The sequence below is a fragment of the Felis catus genome, chromosome E2, assembly GCF_018350175.1.
Source record: "Felis catus isolate Fca126 chromosome E2, F.catus_Fca126_mat1.0, whole genome shotgun sequence".
NCBI lineage: Eukaryota > Metazoa > Chordata > Mammalia > Carnivora > Felidae > Felis > Felis catus.
The window spans coordinates 47,346,481-47,369,480 of NC_058382.1; the positions used below are offsets into that span (position 1 = coordinate 47,346,481).

The window sequence follows — 23,000 nt, forward strand, 5'->3', positions numbered from 1 at the left end:
GCTGGGATGGGTCTGCAGCAGGTGCCCTCAAATGGGGCAGAGTCTAAAATCCCAGTTACTAACTACAGGCTGCCCCTAAGGAAAGACTTTGGATGAAGCAGCTTTCTTCTGAGAGCCACTCCTGGAGGAGCACTCAGCTGTGTATGAGCACCAGTCACCAATATTCTCAAGAGCTGGGAGGATAAATGCTTTTATCCTGAAGTGTATTTGGGATGGGGGGGAGGTTGTCTAAACAGCATACTAAACCACACACTACACCCCACCAACCTTAACTGAGTGATTATTATTTGTACATCTGCCGTCCTTACACTATAAGCCTCTTTAGGACAGTGACCTTGTTTTTATCTCTGTATTTCTGTGTACTGTCTGGCACAGGGCAGGCACCCAATAAATCTTTCAGGATCCTTTCTTGCTTCAATTCAGTGAAATTCATTGAAAACCAACAATGCCATTTTGTATTTGTATCAAGGTCTGTACCTTTTCAAAGTGCTTTCATCATTCATCTCATCTGATCCTTAAAATACTCTTTGCAGGCATATTTATTGTTGCCCAAGCAGAGAAAGGCTTAAACTCCCACACACAAACTTTAATGAAAAGAATATGGTTATTTTTAAAGAAAATGATATCCAAAGACTCATTTCCCTTTGTACTCTGAAAGACTCTAAACTCACCATGACCACAGAGTCGGGCTCATAGGGCACATTATAGTTCTTGGCAATTTCAATCAGATATCTCTCCACCAGGATCTTGGGTGGGGCTTCCACACTCAGTTTGTGCATTAGCTATAAGTAAAACACCCAGGATTAACATCTATGCCAACTAGCCTTAAACCTAACTTGTCTCACTTTTAAACTTTGTTCCTCTTATTTTATATGTAAAATGAGAAAAAAGGGGTTCAGACTAGTTACATGATTTCTTTTTTCAGTCATGAGACATATTGCAAAACCATGCCTCTTTCATGTTCTCTGGTTACACACAACCCAGGTGTTGCTAAGACTGATACCACCGCCGTCCACATTTGAATTCATCCACTTCTCTCCTCGCTTCTACATCCACAAATCACAAGAGGCACAAAGGATGGGGGTGGGGGGGCCTCACAATCAGAAGTTTAGGGACGGAGTAAGGAGCTGACGACACTGCCAACCAGAAAGCCTCTCACCCTATGAAATATGCAACCCTAGATTAACTCAGCCATACAGCAGAACCCACGAGAATCAACACAGGCAATAGCATAACATGCCCACATGCCCTGTCTACTGCATCATGTTTATTAACAAGTATGTTCATTACCCTGTCATTCACAGTTCCAATCTGGTTGGTCCTACATAACTTGCCATATTCCTTGCTATACTTGGCACAGAGCTGATCAGCAACCTACAGAGAGAAAAAAAAAAAGAAAAAAAAAGGCAAAACAGTAAATAAAAGTGGAAACCATTCCTAAAAACTACTTCAAGCTTCCTCCTAACAATAGTAAACATGCTTCTTTCTACTACAAGAATTCAAAACAACCAGGGTCTATAAAGCCTTAAGGGGTACATATTCGTACTTGTTTATCCAGCCATCCACTGAGCTGTAACTATGTGCCAAATTCTATTACAGACATTATGATATATGCTATAAACACAATGAACAAAAACAGACACTGTTCTTATAGAGGCTTATAATCTCTGAGGAAAACAGTCATTACTCAATCACACAAAATTACAAATGCAGCTGTAATAAACGCCACCAAGGCAAAGAAACAGCATGTGCAAAGGCCTCTGGTGGAAAAACAGGGCCAATCCTCAAGCTGAAATAAATTAAGTGTTGAGCCCAAGGGAGGAGTGCCATAGGAAATGAAGTAAGAAAGGCATGTGGGGGCCAGAAAATGCAGAATCATATAGGTCATATTAGGAATTTTGTTTCTATCACAAGAACAACAGCTACTAAAGGGCTTTAAAGCAAGAGGTAGTGACAGGATCAGATCTGTGTTTTGAACAGAACCCTAAGCTGTTCTGACAGAATGGTGAAGAGACTAAAGGAAACCAAAGTAGGTATAGAAAGAAGATTCAAGAAGTTACTGTAATAGTCCAGGCAGGAAATGACTGGCATCGAACCAGAGTGGTCCCAACACCTGAGAGCTCAGTGAGGAGGCACTCATTGTTCAGTACATAGACCCGGTATTTATGATGTAATTTAGTCCTTTGTCTTTTGATAACGCTCTTGGTTGCTTTATACTATGCAGAAATTTTTTATTATATTAATGTAATCACTTTGTTCATGGCTTTTGTGGCCTTTTCCACTATGAGATTATCTTTTTAAATCTGCCTAGTTTTCTTCTAGTTTTTAATGAGTTCATTAAAAAACAAACATATAAATCTGTTTCATCTTGAATAAATCTTCATATAAAGGAAAAGTATAGAAGAGGTTAAAATGAGGTTTTAACCCCGGGTTGGGGCTCCTGGGTGGCTCAGTTGGAGAAACATGCAACTCTTGATCATGAGTTCAAGCCCCACGTTGGGTGTAGAGATTACTTAAAAAGAAAAAAGAAAAGAAAAAGAAAAAAGAGAGACAGAGACTAAAAAAGTTAAAAGTCTATATAAGAAGCAACTGCCTGGCTGCCTCAGCTGGTACAGCATGTGACTCTTGATCTCAGGGTCGTGAGTTCAAGCCCCATGACAGACGCAGAACTTACTTAAAAAGAAAACAACAGAAAAAGAAAAAAGAAAAGAAAAAAAGAAGAACCTGTTGCCTCTACTCTCCCATTCCTCTACCAACAAAACTCTAGGACTACCATCCCTACAGGAATAGAATACAGGAGGCTTACTCTCTGGGGAGGTTAAACTAATAGGACTCTGAACTCCACGCACAGCAGAGAGCAAAGATACTTACTGACAACCAAAATTTTAAGTCTTCTATAAGACAAGAATGAGACCTTTGGCTTCCTCCTCCCATGGTTCTCAGAAATTCTGGCAGCCAGCTTACACCCTTGAGGTAGAAAACAGGATTCTGTGCTGACAGCTCAGAGTCTGGAGCTTTCTTCAGATTCTGTGTCTCCCTCTCTGCCCCTCCCCCACTCCCTCTCTCAAAAATAAACAGTTAAATTTTTTTTTAAAATAAATAAATGAAAACCCACAGAAGACAAGGAAATCTCAAGGGGCATCTGGGTGGCACAGTCGGTTAACTGTCTGACTCTTGATTTCGGCTCAGGTCATGATCTTGTGGTTTGTGGCTCAGGCTATTACTGCAAGCCTGCTTGGGATTCTCTCTCTGCCCCTGCCACCCACACACACACACTCTCTCTCAAAAATAAACTTAAAAAAAAAAAGAAAAAAGACGGGTCAGGAGGTAAGACTGAGACAATCTACAGAATAAAACGAAAAGGCAAAGATGTAGAAAACAGGTAACAACTCAAATGAATTTGAATACTAGCAGTCAGTACTATATCTGTGTTGTGAGGTGAAAGTTTTTAGTTAATGTCTAGCTCTTCTGCTAGATTCTAAGCTACAAGAGTAGGGTTACTGTCATATTTTGCCCACTGCTGCACCCTCAGTGCCCACTTAGCTCATAACATCAACTTGATAAATATTTGTGGAATTAATGAATGAAGCAAAATATGTGACCTTAAATTAATGTTAACTAGTTTACAGTTGTGTAAGAACTTTCCTATTTGAATATACTTAAATAACATTACAATAAAAATAAGACAAAACTGAAAGTACACAACACTTTGCTCTTTAAAAAAATTATTCATGTTTGCAAAACACTATTCTGTTGCATTATATAAGGGCTGAAAAGGAGGTAGAGACAAATTTACAAATTTACAAAGCCTGTTTCAAAGGCAACATAAGAAGTGTACAAAATATCTTGTCAAATAAGCAGAAATGATTTATGTTAACCAACCTAACAATTTAACAAACTACAGACATCAATGAAACTGGTTGTACTCACTATTTTCAACTCAGCCACTTCTGACTGGAGTCGAGGAGCAGCCCATATCAGTGTAGACACAGATTCAGCCAGACCAGAATCTAGTTCCCTAATTAAGGAAGAAAAATTAATAAAATTTAACATTCTTTAAAACAAACCAACAAACCTTAGCATTTGTATCATATAGTTGATAGCCTTGGAAAGCTCTTTCACAAATCTCACTGGATTCTCATAAAATACTCTAGGCTTCCTATTTTACTTGTGGGGAAACTCAAACTAACTGACAAGCCCAAGGTCACAAAGTCCGGAAATGGTTGAGCCAAGACTCAAACTTAGGCCTTTTGATTTCAGATTCCTTCCTTTCTTTTCAACAATTGTCTATATCAAGATCAGGCCTTCCAGCAAAGCCATTAGGAAAAAGGTCCTTGGGTATGTGAAGTAGTCCCCTAGTGCTAGTTGCCCACATGTAGTAAGAAATCACTATTAATGCTTTCACAGATTCCCTTTCTCAAAGAGATGATTTGATTTAGGTCTTCAAAATGCATTATTTCATTACACTTACACAAAATGAATTAAGATCTAGATACCTCTGGAACAACACTGTGCCTATAGTTAACAATACTATATGGGGCACCTGTGTGCCTCAGTCAGTTAAGCGTCCGACTTCAGCTCAGGTCATGATATCACAGTTTGTGGGTTCAAATCCCCTCTGGGCTCTGTGCTGACAGCTTGGAGCCTGGAGCCTGCTTCGGATTCTATGTCTCCCTCTCATTGCCCCTCTCCATCTTATGCACACGCGCTCTCTCTCAAAAATAAACAAACATTAAAAAATTAAAAAACAGGGGTGCCTGGGTGGTTCAGCCAGTTAAGCGTCTGACTCTTGACCTCACAGTTCATGAGTTTGAGCCCCCGTATCAGGCTCTGTGCGGATAATGCAGAGTCTACTTGGATTCTCTCCCTCCTTCTCTCTGCCCCTCCCCTGCTCTCTCTCTCAAAATAAATAAATTAAATTTAAAAAATTAAAAACCAAAATACTAACTTAAAAATAAATAAATTAAAAAATGTTAAGAGGGTAGAGATCTGATGTCATGTATTCTTACCAATAAAGGGAGAGGAGAGGAGGGACACAAGGACTTCTAGAGGAAACAAATTTTATTACCTTGATTGTGGTGCTGGTATACGGATGTATGCATATGTCCAAACTCATCAAACTGCATGCATAAAATATGTACAGCTTTTTCTATAAACCATACCTAAATGTAGATTTTTTAAAAAAATACAAAATATCTTACTTCATAGACTGGATGAGGCCAAACCGAGCCAGCAGCAGGTCACAATAGAGCTCCAGGATCTCCATGGCCTCCACGAGGTAGTCTTCTCGGATGATGTGCTCCACACGGATCCGAGCTCGTTCATCTTTCCCAGCAGCCAGATAGTCAGCAATCTCTTTCCTTGCTTTCTGGGCCAATTCCGCTAAGTCACAAATCACATCCAGTCACATAGTAGCAGTACACTGAGCCGCCTGCCCTGCAGGAGACTTCCACTCCGACAGAGAGAAGTGCGTGTTTCTTCTACATCCTAGCTCACTGTTAGCAAATCTAGTCCCAACTCATCTAGTCTCTAGAACTTCCTCCACTATCTAGGTGAGACTATTGTTTGTGTAGCCAAAAATTTCCACCTCAGGAGTCATGTTATCCATTCCCTACAACAAAGTGATTCAGTCTAACTTGTCACAAAGGGCAGCAGTAATATATCTAAAGTTTCAAGGATATGGGATCCCTAAGACTTCATAGTAGTAGCCTAACAGAGCCAAATTATTAGGGTGCTAGAACCTGGTGATGTATTCTGGGAAATAAAATACAAGGAAATCATGCATTACTCACTTTTTTTTTTTTCCAATAGTTTAAGACGGTTTATGACTAGTCTCAAATTGACTCGTAAACGCTCAGCTTTAAATCCAGAGCCCAGCATGCTGTGTTGTTCCTCCTGGAAAAAGATAAGAAACACAGTTACTACCTTCAAATTGAAATTAGTATAGAAACTAACATCAATTAGAAGGTAGATTAGCTGACACTATAAACCAGAATGGTTTTCCACAGGCAAAATGACATAATGTGATTCACATTTCTTAAAGATCTCTGGCTTGTGTGAAGAATTGACTGAGGGAGAAAAAGAATAGAAGCAAGGGACTAAGGAGAAGACGATTACTACAGTCCAGACAAGAGACGGAAATAGTTTAGAATCGGGTAGGTACCAGTGGTAAGGGTAGAGTGACTGGATTTGGTATCTTGAAGGCACAGCTCAAAGATGCTGGCGATGGTTAAAACGAGTATTATATATTGCTATAGGAGCAGGTTGATAAAAAAAAAATAAGTAGCAGGAAGGCCTTCTACCTCTCCCAAAAATCTCATCAGGGTAGTGATGAGAAAAGATTATCAAATTTAGAACCAAATTCAAAAATATTCTTTCCTTGGGGCACTCGGGTGGCTCAATTAGTTAAGTGTCCAACTTTGGCTCAGGTCATGATCTCATGATTCATGAGTTCAAGCCCCACATCACTTCTGTGCTGACAGCTCAGAGCCTGGAGCCTGCTTGGGATTCTGTGTCTCCCTCACTCTCTGCCCCTCCCCTGCTCGTATTCTCTCCCAAAAATAAATAATAAACATTAAAAAAAAATTTTTTTTAAATTTCTTCCCCTCAATTCCTCATATCCTCCTGACTCAGCCTTTGGGAAAAAAACTAGTGTACAGAAATATTAATATTTTACTCATGTACAAATAAATATACAAAGGGGTGAAAAGTCCAAGAAAAAAAAAAACTTTAAAATTCAACAGAAGGCTATTTACCAAGACTTTCACTGAACAGAAGAGTTTCAGTAAAACCACTCCCCTCCACCCACAAGGGGGTATATCATTGTGCATTCCATATTAAGCAAAAATCCTATGTTTCTCAATTAATTCTGGACTTGAACTTCAAAACAGGTAACATCCAAACAAAAGCTAGGTCTAACAAAGTAACCAATAAGCAGACAAACCAAAGAAGATATCCAACGTAAAGAAAAACACTATGGATATTTGTCTGCTTGTGCAAAAACCACTAATAAAAAACATCAGATATGTTTTCCTTTTGTAAAATTACCTCCAGAAGCCTTTATACATTTAATAATTAACCTAAGTCCCAGTTTATAATGAGGTCTATATGTCACGAAATACCTTGGATCCATTATACTGAGTATTTATTCAAATACTTATTGAATATTTCTACATCAGACAATAGCCCTACAATCCTTGCCCTTAAAGGAACTTATATTCTATTGGAAAAAACAGCTAAAAGAATCTGGCACTATGAAACTGGTTAGAACTATGATTTTACAGTGATTCTCAACTGGAAGTGATTTTGCCCCCTATAAGGATATCTGGCAATGACTGGAGACATTCTAAGTTGTCACCACTGGAGGGGATGCTACTGGCATCTGGTGGGTAGATCCAGGAATGCTGCTAAAAATTCTATAATGAACAGGACAGCCCCCCACAACAAAAAAATTATCCAGCCCAAGGGGCACCTGGGTGCCTGAGTCAGATGAGCATCCAACTTGATTTCAGTTCAGGTCACCATCTCACATTTCTTGGGCTCAAGCTGACAGCGCAGAGCCTGCTTGGGATTCTCTCTCTGCCTCTCCCCAACTCATGCAAACACTCTCACACTCTCTCTCAAAATAAATAAACATTAAAAAAAGAAACAGATTCATGCAGACTTTTATACAAAAATATTTATCAACACATTTTAGGATCAAAAAACTAGACTAATGAACTATATGAACAAAGAATATTGCTTATTAAACAAACTATAGTATATTTATGCTGTATTTTTACATAGCCACGAAAATTTTTTTGAAACATATTTACTGAAGTAAAAATATATCAACATTAGTTAAAAAGGCAGGACTATATATATGAAGTACGACCTTAAATTCTGAGTTTTTAAATTTTTATTTATTTATTTTTGAGAGAGAGAGAGAGAGAGAGAGAGAGAGAGAGAGAGAGAGAGAGAGAGAGAGAGAGGCAGCACGAGTAGGCGAAGTGCAGAGACAGGGAGACACAGAATCCGAAGCAGGCTCCAGGATCTGAGCCATGAGCACAGAACCTGACGCAGGGCTCAAACTCACCGACCGTGATATCATGACCTGAGCCGAAGTCAGACACTTAACCGACTTAGCCACTCAGGCGCCCCTAATTCTGAATTTTCTGGATTTTAAAAGAGCACACATATATACATACATATAGACAAAGGCTGAACTAAAAAGAAAAAGATGTAATTATTATTATATGTAAACTCTTTTCAAACCCAATGAGTTTAGACTAACAATAGAGCTAATATTAAAAAACAGAGGCACCTGGGTGGCTCAGGTGGTTAAGTGTCCAATTCTAGATTTCGGCTCAGGTCATGATCTCATAGTTCAGTAGTTTGAGCCCCCCCATCAGGTTCTGCGCTGGCAGTGTGCAGTCTGTTTGGGATTCTGTCTCTCCTCTTTGCCCCTCCCCAGCTTGCTCTAAGTAAATAAACTTAAATAAAAAAAAAAAAAAAAAACCCACCTCAGGAGCATATAATTTAGAATTTCTATCAAAGACAAATAATATAAATTCATTTGCCTCCTTAGGAAAAAAAATATTGGGGAGCCTTGGTGGCTCAGTCAGTTGACCATCCAACTCTTGATTTCAGCTCAGGTCATGATCTCGCGGTTCCTAAGTTTGAGCCCTACGTTGGGCTCTGTGGTGTCAGTGTGGAGATCATGTAAGATTCTCTCTCTGCCCCTCCCCTGCTTGTGCTCTCTCTCAAAATAAATAAATAAATAAACAAACATTTTTTTAAAAAGGGAAAAACAAAACATTAACTCATCAGAAAACATTAACAATCAAGATCACCTTATCATAAGTGGAAAATATGTAGAATCTGGAAAACCACAAACTAACAGATACAGAGAACAGACCAGTGGTTGCCACAGGTGGTGTGTGTGTGTGTGTGTGTGTGTGTGTGTGTGTGTGTGTGAAAAACTACAAAAAAAAAATAAGTATGGTGCAATACTGAGCAACAAGCTTACAACTATCTAGTAATTTATGACCATCTCCTTAAACAAACATTAAAGAGAGAGAGCAGGCATACCATGTGTGAGCCTGTGACAAAGAGCTAATGCAAGAAAAGGAGGTGAAATCTCCTCACTGGGTGCCAGCTCCTGGCTTTCACATCCATCAGCCTGTCTAACCACTACTCCAGAAACGAAGTCAACAGATGTATAAGGGCAAGATTTGGGTTCAAAGCCCAAATGCGGCATTACCCACAAAACAGTAATATTACAAGTGTGATTAAAAATGTATACATGGTCTTGATATTCCTTTTAACTCAGATGCTGTTCCATCAAGGGCCAGTGCAAGGGGAGAGCTATGCAGGAGGACCTTCATTCTGCCATGGAGCTCTGGGAAGTTTCCAAGAAGAGGAAGGATGAGCACTAAGCTTGAAGTGCAAGCAGGGCTCTACAGAGAGGCAATGCAGCAAAGGTAACAGAGGCTTGATTCTCAATACTCACTTCTGTTTTTAACAGCCTTTGTGCGTGCCATTAAACAACTCTGAGCAGCATTTCCCTTACCTTTAAAATGAAGACAACAGCAGATATCACTAAACAAACAAACACAAGAACAAACCATCAAATCCTATCAGGCACTCTCCTATGCACAAAGCATCAGCCATATGCCTCAGCAGAAAGCAAAACAGGCAAGAAAGTTTGTGGTGGACAAAAGAGGAAAACTAGCAGCAGGTCTAATAGGATATTAAACCACAACCAGAAATCTAAAGACCAAGTGTCCAGAGAGACAAGTGCCTAAACTCCAAAGAAGGAACATTTTAAAGTGCATGAGAGATGCACAAATGAGGTTCTGGAAAGGGAATGCCTGGGAGAGAACAATGTTAGCAGGAAGGGAGGGGAGAAGAATGCTAAGAGCAAAAGGGCAAAAGGGAGAGATTTAGAGTTCTGTCAGGAACAAGAAAATTTTTTTAAAGTCAAAGCAAAAACAATGTATCTTCCCATCTCAATCAAAGTAAAAATCAATGAGGATGTGAACAGAAAAAGAGTACAGCTGATTAATACACTAATACATTAATACATATTAGGAAAGTAAAGTTTACCCCCTAAATTAGAATAGGTATCTAAAGTGAGCTAGACAATGAAAGACACAGGTTAACAGAGAAGGTAGATTAACAAAGAAGTGACTTTAGCAACATGAAATGTTGGCAGTTGTAAAGACATCTTTATTTCACATATTTGCCTAAGGTAGGCAGCATCCACAAATGCTAGTTTAGGACCATGCTGAAAGAGCATAATAGCCTGGAACAGAAAAGATCCTAAGGGACTGTGAAGGAAAGTGCTGTAATTCTCTGAAAGAGACACTTAACAAATGTTTTATGCTGCAAATTAGAAACCCAACTCTGTGAAGGAAGCTGAAAATACTGAAACGTGGCAAAGTTGTTTTTATTTCAATCCTAATCTTTTAGCTGGGAATGTTTGGGGAAAAGAAACTCCAAAAGCCTACTGTAAACATCTGTGGAAGATGGATAAAAATAAACCCAAATTACTAATCTTATCATTCAGTAACATTTATTCAAATCTTAAAAAGTAAGTAAAATCACAGGGCCTGTTCAGGGACTCTAACAATCAGGGTTCCAGCTGAAAACAGATAGCATCCACATCCTGGGTAATCTGAGAAGAATTTAATAGATTATTTACAAAGGTGTGGGGAAGGCTCCAAGAAACCAACAAAGGATAGTGTATTGCCCACTAACACACCCAGGCCTGAAGGGCAAGATGAGGAACTGAAACCTGGTGAGGGTAGCTATATGAAAAGGGTCTCCAAGACAGAAATCAAGGTCATTGGTAGAGGCATGCAGACAATTTGCAGCAATCTGGCAGGAAAGGAGAAGGGAAATAAATACCTAGTCCCCATTCCTCCCGCCCTCTGATCTCCTGGTACTTCCATCTACCTACCCCCAGTTGGAAGGCAGAAAGGAAAGGGGCCTACAGACAGTGCCCAAGAGTGAGCCTCCAAGGACACAATATCAAAAGGAAAGAATGCTATGTGGCTCTGGAAAACAGAAGCTATCTAGCACAAAGACTATACCACACAGGACTAAACAAGCAGGAACCTAGATCTACCGAAGCAACCCCAGATTTACACTGTAGTGAGATTTCAGCTAACCAGACTAGAAAACTGACGTTAAATGAATTATCTAAAAAAAGAAAACTGAGTCCTTTATGTCCTTTCCACACTAAATACAGTATGACGAACATAATTTAAGTCTCTTATCTCTAAAGTCCCTTCAACTCTAAGATTCCGCAGGATACTAGATATCCAATTACAGTGAATTTATGGAACAGGCAAAAAGCCATAGACAACGGAGATTAATCCTCAAGACATCTCTTAAAAATCTTATTTTAAGGGGCACCTGGGTGGCTCAGTTGGTTGAGCGTCTGACTTCGGCTCAGGTCATGATCACACAGTCTGTGAGTTAGAGCCCCGCATCAGGTTCTGTGCTGACAGCTCAGAGCCTGGAGCCTGCTTCAGATTCTGTCTCCCTCTCTCTATGCCCCTCCCCCACTCATGCTCTGTCTGTCAAAAATAAATAAACGTTAAAAAAAAAAAATTTATTTAAAAAAATAACATAACATTGAAGGGGAACCTGGGTGGCACAGTTGGTTAAGCATCCCACTTTGGCTCAGGTCACAATCTCATGGGTTGTGAATTCAAGCCCCGCATCAGGCTCCACACTAACCGTGCAGAGCCTGCTTGGGATTCTCCATCTCCCTCCATCTGCCCCTCCCTGCTCACTCTCTCTCTCTAATAAATAAATAAACTTAAAAAGTTATTAAAAAAATAATATAACATTGTTTTCCTGGAAAAAGAAACTCAGCAACTCATTTTACACAGTCTTTCATGCACCTAGTATTTATTAACCATTTTACTATATACCAGCAATGTGCAAGTTCTATATGTAAAAAGATAAAAATTATCAGTCTTCTTGCTATCACACACACAAAAAATTTCAGATCCATGAAACACTAAAACATCGTGAATATAAAGAACATATATCTTAAAGTTATTAACATATAAACAAGTCACCAATAAAAAAAAATAACCTGACTAAAAAATGAGCAATGGATTTTGAAGAGACATTTCTCCAAAAGTAATATGCAAATGGCCAACAGGCATATGAAAAATGCTCACTTTCACTAATCATTAGAGAAATGCAATCAAACCCACTAGGAGCTAACACTTCACACCCATCAGAATGGCTACTATTAAACAAAAAAAAAAGGTGTTGGCAAGGATGTGGAAAAACTGGAGCCCTTGTGTACTGTTGCTGGTCAGACTGTGAAGAGGGGTACCACTATGGAAAACAGTATGGTAGTTCCTTAAAAAATTGAAAATAGAACTACCATGTGATCCAGCAATCCCACTTCTGGGTACATATCCAACAGAAGTGAAAAAAGAATCTCAAAGAGATATACACACACCCATATTCATAGCAGCATTATTCACTACAGCCAGGAGGTGAATGTAACCCCTATGTGTACACTGACAGATGGATAAACAAAAAGTACTATTTATGTTTATTTATGTGTTTTGACACACACACAATAGGATATTATTATTAGTACAATCTGCGTCCATGTTGTAGCAGGATTTCCTTCCTTTATAAAGGGATGAATGATATTCTATTATTCTAATATTCTAAAATACAAGTCTATTAGTATTTAATAAAATGTATGCCTTAATGTGTAAGATAAATGTACACATATATCTTAGGATCTGGCAATCCATTCCTGAACATATACCCTAAAAGGAACGTGTACAGAGGGCCATGAAAACATATGTATAAGGATTCTGTGGTAGTAAGGTGGTAGAGGAAAACAAAGTGTCCATTATAAGAGGACAAATAAAATGTGACAGAAGCATAGGACAGACTGCTCATGCAGCAGTCAGATTAACGAACTAGCTATACTCAGAGCAACCTGTGTAGTCCTTTAAAAAACAAGCAAAAAGCAAACAACAGGGTTCCAGGTTCAGTGCCTCTCCCGCCGAATAAAGCTTTATGACCTGAACAGAATGTATGGAGCAGCTATTTGAAGACCCTGAAAAAACTATAACAGTAGCTAGATGGAAAAGACCAGAATCTGAAGAGCCATAAAATGGCAGTGAGTTTATCACTTTTCTTCCCTCTGATATATTTCCTGGCCTAGAAGCAAGGCAGCCTGAAAACCAAAACTGAGATCAGCACGGAAAGGAAAAAACATTAAGAGAAGCTCTCTAATCCTGGTTTGAGGAACTGGAAAGGGGTCCTCTGGTGGAGACAGAAAGTGGGTCAACTACATCAAACCAGGAATACCAACTCACCTGGGAAAAGACAGTTATCACCCATCAATGCTGAGATTACACAGATGTTGGAACTGTGAATTAAATGACAAAGACTTTATGCGGCGTCTGGGTGGCTCAGGTCATGATCTCAGGAATTTGAGCCCTGCATAAGGCTCTGTGCTGACAGCTCAGCGCATGACACCTGCTTTGGATTCTGTCTCCCTCTCTCTCTCTTCCCCTCCCCTGCTCCAGCTCATCTCTCTTTCTCCCTCACACAAAAAAAATAAACACTGAAAAAAAAATTACAAATAAAAAAAAAATGAGGGAGACTTTATAAAGCAACTGCTATAAAAAATGCTGCAACAGGGGTACGTGGGTGGCTCAGTTGGTTGAGTGTCCAACTTTGGCTCAGGTCATGATCTCAGGTCATGAGTTTGAGCCCCGCATCGGGCTCTGCGCTGACAGCTTGCAGGCTGGAGCCTGCTTCATATTCTGTGTCTCTTTCTCTCTCTCTGCTCCTCCCCTGCTTGTACTCTGTCTCTCTTAAAAATAAACATTAAAAAAACATTTTTAAAAAATGCTGCAAAAAGGTGAATACTCTTGAAATAAATGGATATAAAGTCTCAGAAAAGAAATAAAAGATACAAAGAGGAAACAGAAACTTTACAACTGAAAAAGGCAATAACCAAGGTAAGAAACTCACTGGTGGGCTCAGGAGCAGAATAGAAATGACAGAGGACAGAGCCAGGGCACTTGGAAGATAGATCAATCAATATAGAGTAGCCAATCTGAAAAAGAGATTTAAATTTTTTTTTAAAAAGTGAACAAAGTATCAGAGACCTGTAGCACAACAGCAAAAGCCCTCAGAGTCCCAGAAAGATGGAAAAAAATAGTGTGGTACCCAAAAATTGTAAAAAACTATAGGCTGAAAACTGTGCAAATTTAGCAAAAAGCTTAAATCTACAGACTGAAAAAGCTTAGAAAATTCAAATCAGAATAAACCCAAAGAAATGTATGCCCAGACTCATAACCAAACTGCTGAAAGCTAAAGACAAATTTGTAAAATACTGAAAGCAGCCAGAGAAAAATGCATTGCCTATTCTATTCAATGACCGTGAATTTCACTTCAGAAACCATGGAAGCCAAAAAGTGGAATAGTATTTCTAAACTGCTGAAAGAACTGTTTGCCAGGAATTGTATAGCCACTGAAAATATTCTTCAGAAATAAAGGTGAAATAAAGTCATTTTCAGATGAAGGAAAACTAATAAAAGAATTTGTCACCAAACCTGCTCTAAAGAAGTTTTCCAAGCAGAAGGAAGTGATATCAAAAGGAAACTTGGAAGATTAAAATAAAGGAAGAAATGGCAAATATCTGGGAAATCTAACAGATGACTCTTGAGTCTCTTAAAATTTATTTTACAGTTAAAAGCAAAACTAGTAACATTGTCTAATGCGGTTTTTGAAGTATACAGATGTAATGCATAAGTACAACATAATGAACTAAAAGCTAAAACATGATGTTTCTGTATTCCACAATAAATAAATGGCAAAATACTGACTACAAGTAGACTGTGAAAGTACATCTATTATAATCCCTAGAGTGACCTGTAAACCATTCCATACAAAAAAATACCAAAAAACTTGTGACTTTAAACTAGAATACTAAAGTGTTCAAATAACCCCAAAGGCAGGAAAGCAGAAACAGAAAGAAAAACAGAGGAATAGAAAACATAATAAAATGGACCTAAATTCAATGGACCTAATTACGGAGAAATGGTCTAAAACAACAATTTAAAGACAGAGATTGTCCGAATCATCCAAAAAATGGTCCATCTATATACTATCAACAAGAAACTCACTTTGATATAATGAATATATTAAAAGTAAAAGGATGAGGGGCACCTGGGTGGCTCAGTCAGTTAAGCGTCTGACTTCAGCTCAGGTCATGATCTCGCAGTTCATGAGTTCAAGCCCCGCATCAGGCTGTCTGCTCTCATCACAGAGCCCACTTCAGATCCTCTGACTCCCTCTCTCTCTGCCCCCTCCCATGTTCACACTTACCTGTCTCTCAAAAATAAACATTTAAAAAATAAAAAGCAAAAGTAAAAGGATGAAAAGGGGTGTATCATGCAAACATAAAAAAAAAGTTGGAAGTTTCTATCTTTTGACACCCCTCCACCTATTTTAGTACAAACTTCCAGTTGTAAAATAAAGTCATGAGGAAGTAAATGTAGGGATTAGTTAATAATACTACACTGCATATTTGAAAGTTGCTGAGAATAGATCTTAAAATTTGTTACCATGAGATGCCTGGGTGGCTCAGTTAAGCATCTGACTCGATTTTGGCTCAGGTCATATCTCAGGGTTTGTGAGTTTGAGCCCTGACTGGGCTCTGTGCTGATGGTGCAGAACCTACTTGGGATTCATATTCTCATTCTCTCTCTCTCTCTCTCTCTCTCTCTCTCTCTCAAAATAAATAAATTAAAAAATAAACTAAAGAAAAAAAAGGGGGGGAACAAGGCACCTGGGTGGCTCAGTAGGTTACGTGTCTGACTCTATTTCAGCTCAGGTCATGATCACACAGTTCTTGAGTTCAAGTCCCAACAATTGCACAGTGAGTGCAGAGCCTGCTTGGGATTCTCTCTCTCTTTGCCCCTTCCCACTTGTGCTCTTACTCTAAGTAAACAAAAAAAACTTAAAAAAAAAAATGTTAAAAAAAAAAATAAATAAAGGGGCACCTGGGTGGCTCAGTTGGTGAAGTGTCTAACTTCAGCTCAGATCTTAGCTCAGGTTCATGGGATTCTCTCCCTCTCTCTGCTCCTCCCCACTCCCCTCCACCAATAATAAATTAAAAAGAAAAAAGTTAAAGTTAGTGTAGAGACTATATTAATTTTAGACCAAGTAGTTTTCAGAACAAGGAAAACGAAGAATAGAAAAGGAACATTAAATAATGATAAAAAAGTGAATTTACCAAGGAAATACAACAATCCTAATAATAAATGCACCTAAAGTAATGCTTTAAAATACATGAAACAAAAACTGACAGGAAAGAAGAAATAAATCCCTAATTACAGATGGAGACTTCCACATGCCTTCCTCAGTAACTGATCAAACTGGTGGAATATCAGCAAGGAAATACAAAAACTGTATCTCATTGATAATTACTAAACACTCCAGCCAACCCAGTAATCATGTACATGGAAAACACTTGAATGTAGACCATATCCTAGGCTAAAAAAAAAACCTTAACAGAACACAACAGAAGTCACACAGAGTATGATCTTAAACCATATGGAACTGAACTAGATAGAACTCAGTAACAACAAAACACAGCAGAAAATCTCCAAACACTTGGAAATTAACAACACATTTCTACATAATCCATGGGTCAAAGAGGAAGTTGCAAGCAGAAACATTTTTATTTAATTAAAAAAATTTTTTTTATGTTTATTCATTTTTGAGAGACAGAGAGCATGAATGGGGAAAAGGTAGAGAGAGACAAAGGGAGACACAGAATCCCAAGTAGGCTCCAGGCTCTGCACTGGCATCAGAGCCCGACACAGGGCTCAAACGCACAAACCGTGAGAACCTGAGCTGAAGTTAGACGCTTAACCAACTGAACCACCCAGGCACCCTAAGCAGAAACATTTTTAAAGGTATGAACTGCAAGAAAATGAAAATATTGAAACTTGTACATGTAGCTTAAAAAGTAGTCCTGGTGCACGTGGGTGGCTCAGTCGGTTAAGCATCAGACTTCAGCTCAGGTTGTGATCTCTTTGTGAATTCCAGCCCTGCATTGGGCTCTGTGCTGATGGCTGGAATCCGAGCCTGCCTGCTTCAGCTTTTGTGTCTCCCTCTCTCTGCCCCTCCCCCACTCACACTCTGTCTCTCTCAAAAATAAATAGAAAAAAATTTAAGGGGTGCCTGGGTGGCTCAGTCGGTTGAGCATCCAACTTCAGCTCAGGTCATGATCTCACCGTTATGAGGTTGAGCCCCACTTCAGGTTCTCTTTTTGTCAGCACAAAGACTGCTTCAGATCATCAGTCTCCCTCTCTCTGCCCCTCCCTGACTCATGCTCACTTGCTCGCTCTCAAAAATAAATTTAACTTAAAATTTAAAAAGTTAAAAATTAAATAAAAATTGGCAAATTTGGGGGCACCTGGCTGGCTCAGCCAGTAGAGCATGTGACCCTTGACCTCAGGGTGGTGAGTTCGAGTCCCGTGTTGTCCATAAAAATTACTTTAAAAAATTGATACATCTATAGCAAACTGGCAAAAAACAAACTATCAGGAACGAAGAGGGAAATATCATTACAGATCCTACAGACATTAATTAAAAGGGGACATTATTAGGGTGCCTGGGTGGCTCAAGTCAGTTGAGCGTCTGAATTCAGCTCAAGTCATTATCTCATGGTTTGTGGGTTCAAGCCCCACGTCAGGCTCTGTGCTGACAGCTCCGAGTCTGGAGCCTGCTTCAGATTCTGTGTCTTCCTCTCTCTCTGTCCCTCCCCTGCTCACACACTCTCACTCACTGTCTCTCTCTCTCTCTCTAAATAAACATTAAAAAAAAAGGGGGGGGGATATTATTATCAAATTATGCCTATAAATTCAAATGAGTCAAGAATGGACAAATCTCTTATACTTAATTTACCAAAATCAACAGAAAAAGAAAACGTAACAGGGGCGCCTGGGTGGCTCAGTCGGTTGAGAGTCTGACTTCGGCTCAGGTCATGATCTCCCGGTTTGTGAGTTCGAGCCCTGCGTCAGGCTCTGTGCTGACAGCTCTGAGCCTGAAGCCTGTTTCAGATTCTATGTCTCCCTCTCTCTCTGACCCTCCCATTCATGCTGTCTCTCTCTCTGTCAAAAATAAACAAACATTAAAAAACATTTTTTAAATAAAAAATAAACTGTAAGATATACAAACATCTATAATACAAACCCTATGAAAGGATGATAACTAGGGAATACAATACTATTTCTCAGTATTCTACCTTGTTTATATACAGGCATACCTCTTTTTATTGCACTTCTCACATACTGCATTTTTTACAACTTGAGGGTTTGTAACCCTGCATTAAGCAAGTCTATCAGCACCATTATTTCAAAAGCATTTGCTTACTTCAAGTCTGTGTCACATTGTTAATTCTCACAATATTTCAAACTTTTTCATTATTATTACATTTGTTATGGTGACGAGTGATCAGTGACGTTTGATGTTAATATTTCAATTGTAACTGGGGTGCTACCAATCACTCCACAACCACTCCAATGTAAGACACTGAACTTTGTAAGTGTGTGTGTTCTGACTGTTCCACCAACCAGCCATTCCCCCATCCTTCTCCCTTTGCTTAAGCATCCCTATTCCCCAAGAAACAATACTAAAATCAGGCCAATCAATAACCCTACAACGGCCTCTAAGTGTTCAAGGAAAAGAAGAATCATATGCCTCTCACTGTAAATCAAAAACTACAAATGATTAAACTCAATAAGGAAAACACGTCAAAAGCTGAGACAGGCCAAAAGCTAGGTTTCTTGCACCAGTTAGTCAAGTTGTAAATGCAAGGGAAAAGTTCTTAAAGGAAATGAAAAGTGTTACCCCACTGAAGACACAAATAAGAAAGTAAAACAGCCTTACTGCTGACATGGAGAACGTTTTAGTGGTCTGGATGGATAAAAGATCAAACCAGCCACAACATTCCCTAAACCAAAGCCCAATCCAGAGAAGATCCTAACTCTCCTCAATTCTACAAATTGAGAGAGGAGAGGAAGCTGCAGACAAAAAGCCTGAACCTCGAAGAGGTTGATTCATGAGGTTTAAAGAAAGAAGCCATTTCCCTAACATACAAGTGCTGATGTAGAAGCTGCAAAAAGTTATCCAGAAGATGTAGTTAAGATAATCAATGAAGGTGACTAAAACAACAGATTTTCAACATAGATGAAATGGCCTTACACTGGAAAGAGATGCCATCTAGAACCTCTATAGCTGAAGAGAAGTCAATGCCTGGATTCAAAGCTTCAAAGGAAAGGCTGACTCTTGTTAAGGGCTAATATAGCCAGTGACTTTAAGTTGAAACCAATGCTCATTTACCATTCTAAAAATCCTAGGGCCCTTAAGAATTACACTAAATCTGGGGGCCTGGGTGGGTCAGTCAGTTGAGTATCTGACTTCAGCTCAGGTCATGATCTCATGGTTTGCAAGTTCGAGCCCCACATAGGGCTGTGTTGACAGCTCAGAGCCTGGAGTCTGCTTTGGGTTCTGTGTCCCTCCCTCACTCATGCTGGTTGTCTCTATTTCTCTATTTCTCTCTCTCTCTCTCTCTCTCTCTCTCTCTCTCTCTCTAAGATTAAATAAAACATTAAAAAAAAAATTATGCCAAATCTAGGGGAGTCTGGGTGGCCCAGGCGGTTACCTGCTTGACTTTGCCTCAGGTCATGATCTTGTGGTTTGTGAGTTTAAACCCCACATTGGGCTCTGTGCTGACGGTGCAGAGCCTGCTTGGGATTCTCTCTCTCTCTTTCTCTCTCTCTCTCAAAATTAAATAAAACTTGGGGAAAAAAAAAACAAAGAATTATGCTAAATCTACTCTGCCTGTGCTCTATAAATGGAACAACAAAGCCTGGATGATAGCACATCTGTTTATAACATGGCTTATTAAATATTTTAAGCTCACCATTGAGACCTACTACTCAGAACAAAAAGATTCCTTTCAAACATGACTGTTCATTGACAACACACCTGGTCACCCAAAAACTCTGATAGAGATGTATGAGATTAATGTTTCCAATGCCTGCTAATACAACAACCATTCTGCAGCCCCTGAATCAAGGAGTAATTTCAACCTTCAAGTCTTATTACTATTTTCTTTAGTATTTAAAAAAAAAATTTTTTTTAACGTTTATTTTTGAGAGAGACACAGAGTGCTAGCCGAAGAGGGGCAGAGAGAGGGAGACACAGAATCTGAAGTGGGCTCCAGGCTCTGAGCTGTCAGCACAGAGCCCAATGAGGGGCGTGAACTCACAAACAGTGAGGTCACAACCTGAGCCAAAGTCGGTCGCTCAAATGACTGGGCCACCCAGGTGCCCCTCAAATCTTATTATTTAAGAAATAAATACATCTTACATGGCTAGAGCTGCCATAGAGAGTGACTCCCCTCATGGACTTGGGCAAAGTTAATCAAAAACCTTCTAGGAAGTATTCACCATCCTAGATGCCACTAAGAACATTTGATTTGTGATTCATGTCAAGAGGGTAAAATATCCATATTAACAGTAATTTGGAAAACACTGACTCCAAACTTTGACGGGTTTGAGACTTTAGTGGAGGAAGTAACTGCAAGTGTATAAAGAGCAAAACTAGTAAAATTAAAAAGGGGAGGCTGAAGATGTGGCTGAATTGCTGCAATTTCATGATAAAAACTTTGATGAGAAGTTGTTTCTTTTTTTTTCAAGTTAATTTATCTATTTACTTAAGCAATTTCTACACTCAATGTGGGGCTCAAACTCAAGATCAAAAGACCAAGAGTCACATGCTCTTCTGAGTCAGCCAGGTACCCCGAGATGTGTTCCTCATAAATAAACCACGTTCTTTAGTGGTTTCTTGAGATGAATTCTACTCCTGGTGAAGAGGCTGTGATTGTTGACAGGACAACAAAGAATTTAGGATATGACATAAACTTAGATGATAAAGCAGCAACAGGGTTTGAGAGGACTGACCCAAATTTTGAAAAAAACGGTCTATGGTGGGTAAAATATTATCAAACAGTATCATATGCTGAGAAATTGTTCATGAAAGGAAGTCAACTGATGCAAAAACAAAAAAACAAAAACACCCAACTCCATTATTGTCTTAAAATTTTAAGAAATTGCCACAGTTTCAGCTTCACCTGCATCAGTCAGCAGCCATCAACATGTAGGGAGGACCCTCCAGAAGTTAGAGCTTGCTGAAAGTTAGCATTTTTTTAACTTTTTTTTTTTTTTTTTTTTTTTTTTTGCGAGAGAGGGCATGCACTTGCACGTGTGGGGGAGGAACAGAGGGAGGAAAGAGAGAATCCTACGCAGGCTCCACAACCAGTGCGGAGCTGCATGCAGGGCTCAATCTCACAACCATGAGATCATGACCTGAGCTGATATCAAGAATTGATGCTTAACCAACTGAGCTACCCAGGTGCCCCAGCAATAAAATATTTTTAATTAAAATATATTTTTTTAGACATAATGCTACTGTACACTTAAAAGACTACAATATAAACATTAACTATTATATGCACTATGAAAACAAAAAAACTGATTTGTCTCACTTCACTGTGGTGGTCTAGAACGGAACCCACAATATCTCCAGGGAAGGCATGTACTGATCTACTAATATTTTTATTAGTGTAACACCACTATGTCACACATTGGTTCTTCCCAAATCCTTACTTTATCCCAATTCTTAACTCTGGAACAACAAATCCATCTAGTCCCTCTTTTATCATTCAGTTCCAGAAGTCTTTTAAAGGATAATCTCTTACAAATCAAAACCACAAGGAGATACCACCTCACACCTGTCAGAATGGCTAACAAACAACTCAGGCAACAACAGATGTGGGCAAGGATGTAGAGGAAGATCTCTTTTGCCCTGTGGTGGGAATGCAAACTGGTGCAGCCACTCTGGAAAACAGTGTGGCGGTTCCTCAAAAAATTAAAAATAGAACTACCCTACGACCCAGCAATTGCACTACTAGGTATTTATCCAAGCATAGGTGTGCTGTTTTGAAGGGGCACATGCACCCCAACGTTTATAGCAGCGCTATCAACAATAGCCAAAGTATGGAAAGCACCCAAATGTCCATCAATAGATGAATGGATAAAGAAGATGTGGTATATATATATACAATGGAGTATTACTCAGCACTCAAAAAAGAATGAAATCTTGCCATTTGCAACTAGATGGAACTGGATGGAACTAGAGGGTATTATGCCAGGCGAAATTAGAGAAAGACAAATATCACATGAGGACTTTAAGACACAGAACAGATGAACATAAGGGAAGGGAAGCAAAAATAATGTAACAGGGAGGGGGACAAAACATAAGAGACTCTTAAACATGGAGAACAAACAGAGGGTTTCTAGAGCGGTTGTGGGAGGGGGGGTGGGCTAAATGGGTAAGGGGCACTAAGGAATCTACTCCTGAAATCATTGCTGCACTATATGCTAACTTGGATGTAACTTAAAAAATAAATAAAAATAAGCAGAAATATGTAACAAGAACTTAAAATAATGAAAATGAGTCAAAGTAAATAAAGGATAATCTCTTCATTCTGAAAAAGGGAAGGTGTAAAACCATGGATTGAGTCATTCCTCATGTTGTTTGGAGGATAAAGGTGAGACTGCTGCAGTTCACACCTGCTGCCCCAAATCATGAAGCTGCCCAGAGGTAGTAATCCTGAAAGCTCTACTGAAGTAGCTAAAAAGAGCAAAAAAGATCCTGAATTTCTAAAGGCCCAGCTTTAGAGTATGTAGCTCCAAAAGTGCAGTGGGTAAGGGAGGAAGTAGAGCGAATAGTGGGCTAGAATGGTATTATGCAATATAAAAAAAAGTTTTTATATTTGAAATGTATTATTTTACTTATCTTGAATATTTCTTCCTTATAAAATAAATGATATGAACAGATTTAGGTATGACCGCTGTATTTCAGCTATGAAGATGTCA

The 23,000-nt window shown here is 39.1% G+C and overlaps 1 protein-coding gene across 6 annotated transcripts in view; it reads right to left on the reverse strand.

The window, feature by feature from the left end:
- Positions 1–23,000, reverse strand: part of IST1 (IST1 factor associated with ESCRT-III) — a 31,699-nt gene that overhangs the window by 5,140 nt on the left and 3,559 nt on the right. For 4 of the 6 annotated variants that reach the window (XM_023245043.2, XM_023245042.2, XM_023245044.1 and 1 more), the window contains 5 exons: positions 5,793–5,895; positions 5,202–5,382; positions 3,931–4,018; positions 1,291–1,374; positions 672–782 (listed from right to left, as the gene is read on the reverse strand). In XM_023245043.2, coding sequence (XP_023100811.1) covers positions 672–782; positions 1,291–1,374; positions 3,931–4,018; positions 5,202–5,382; positions 5,793–5,880 — 552 coding nt within the window. In that variant the 5' untranslated portion in view covers positions 5,881–5,895. Of the gene's footprint in view, positions 1–671; positions 783–1,290; positions 1,375–3,930; positions 4,019–5,201; positions 5,383–5,792; positions 5,896–23,000 lie in introns of those variants that run through there. The other 2 variants (XM_045047289.1, XM_045047288.1) reach the window with 2 other exon arrangements.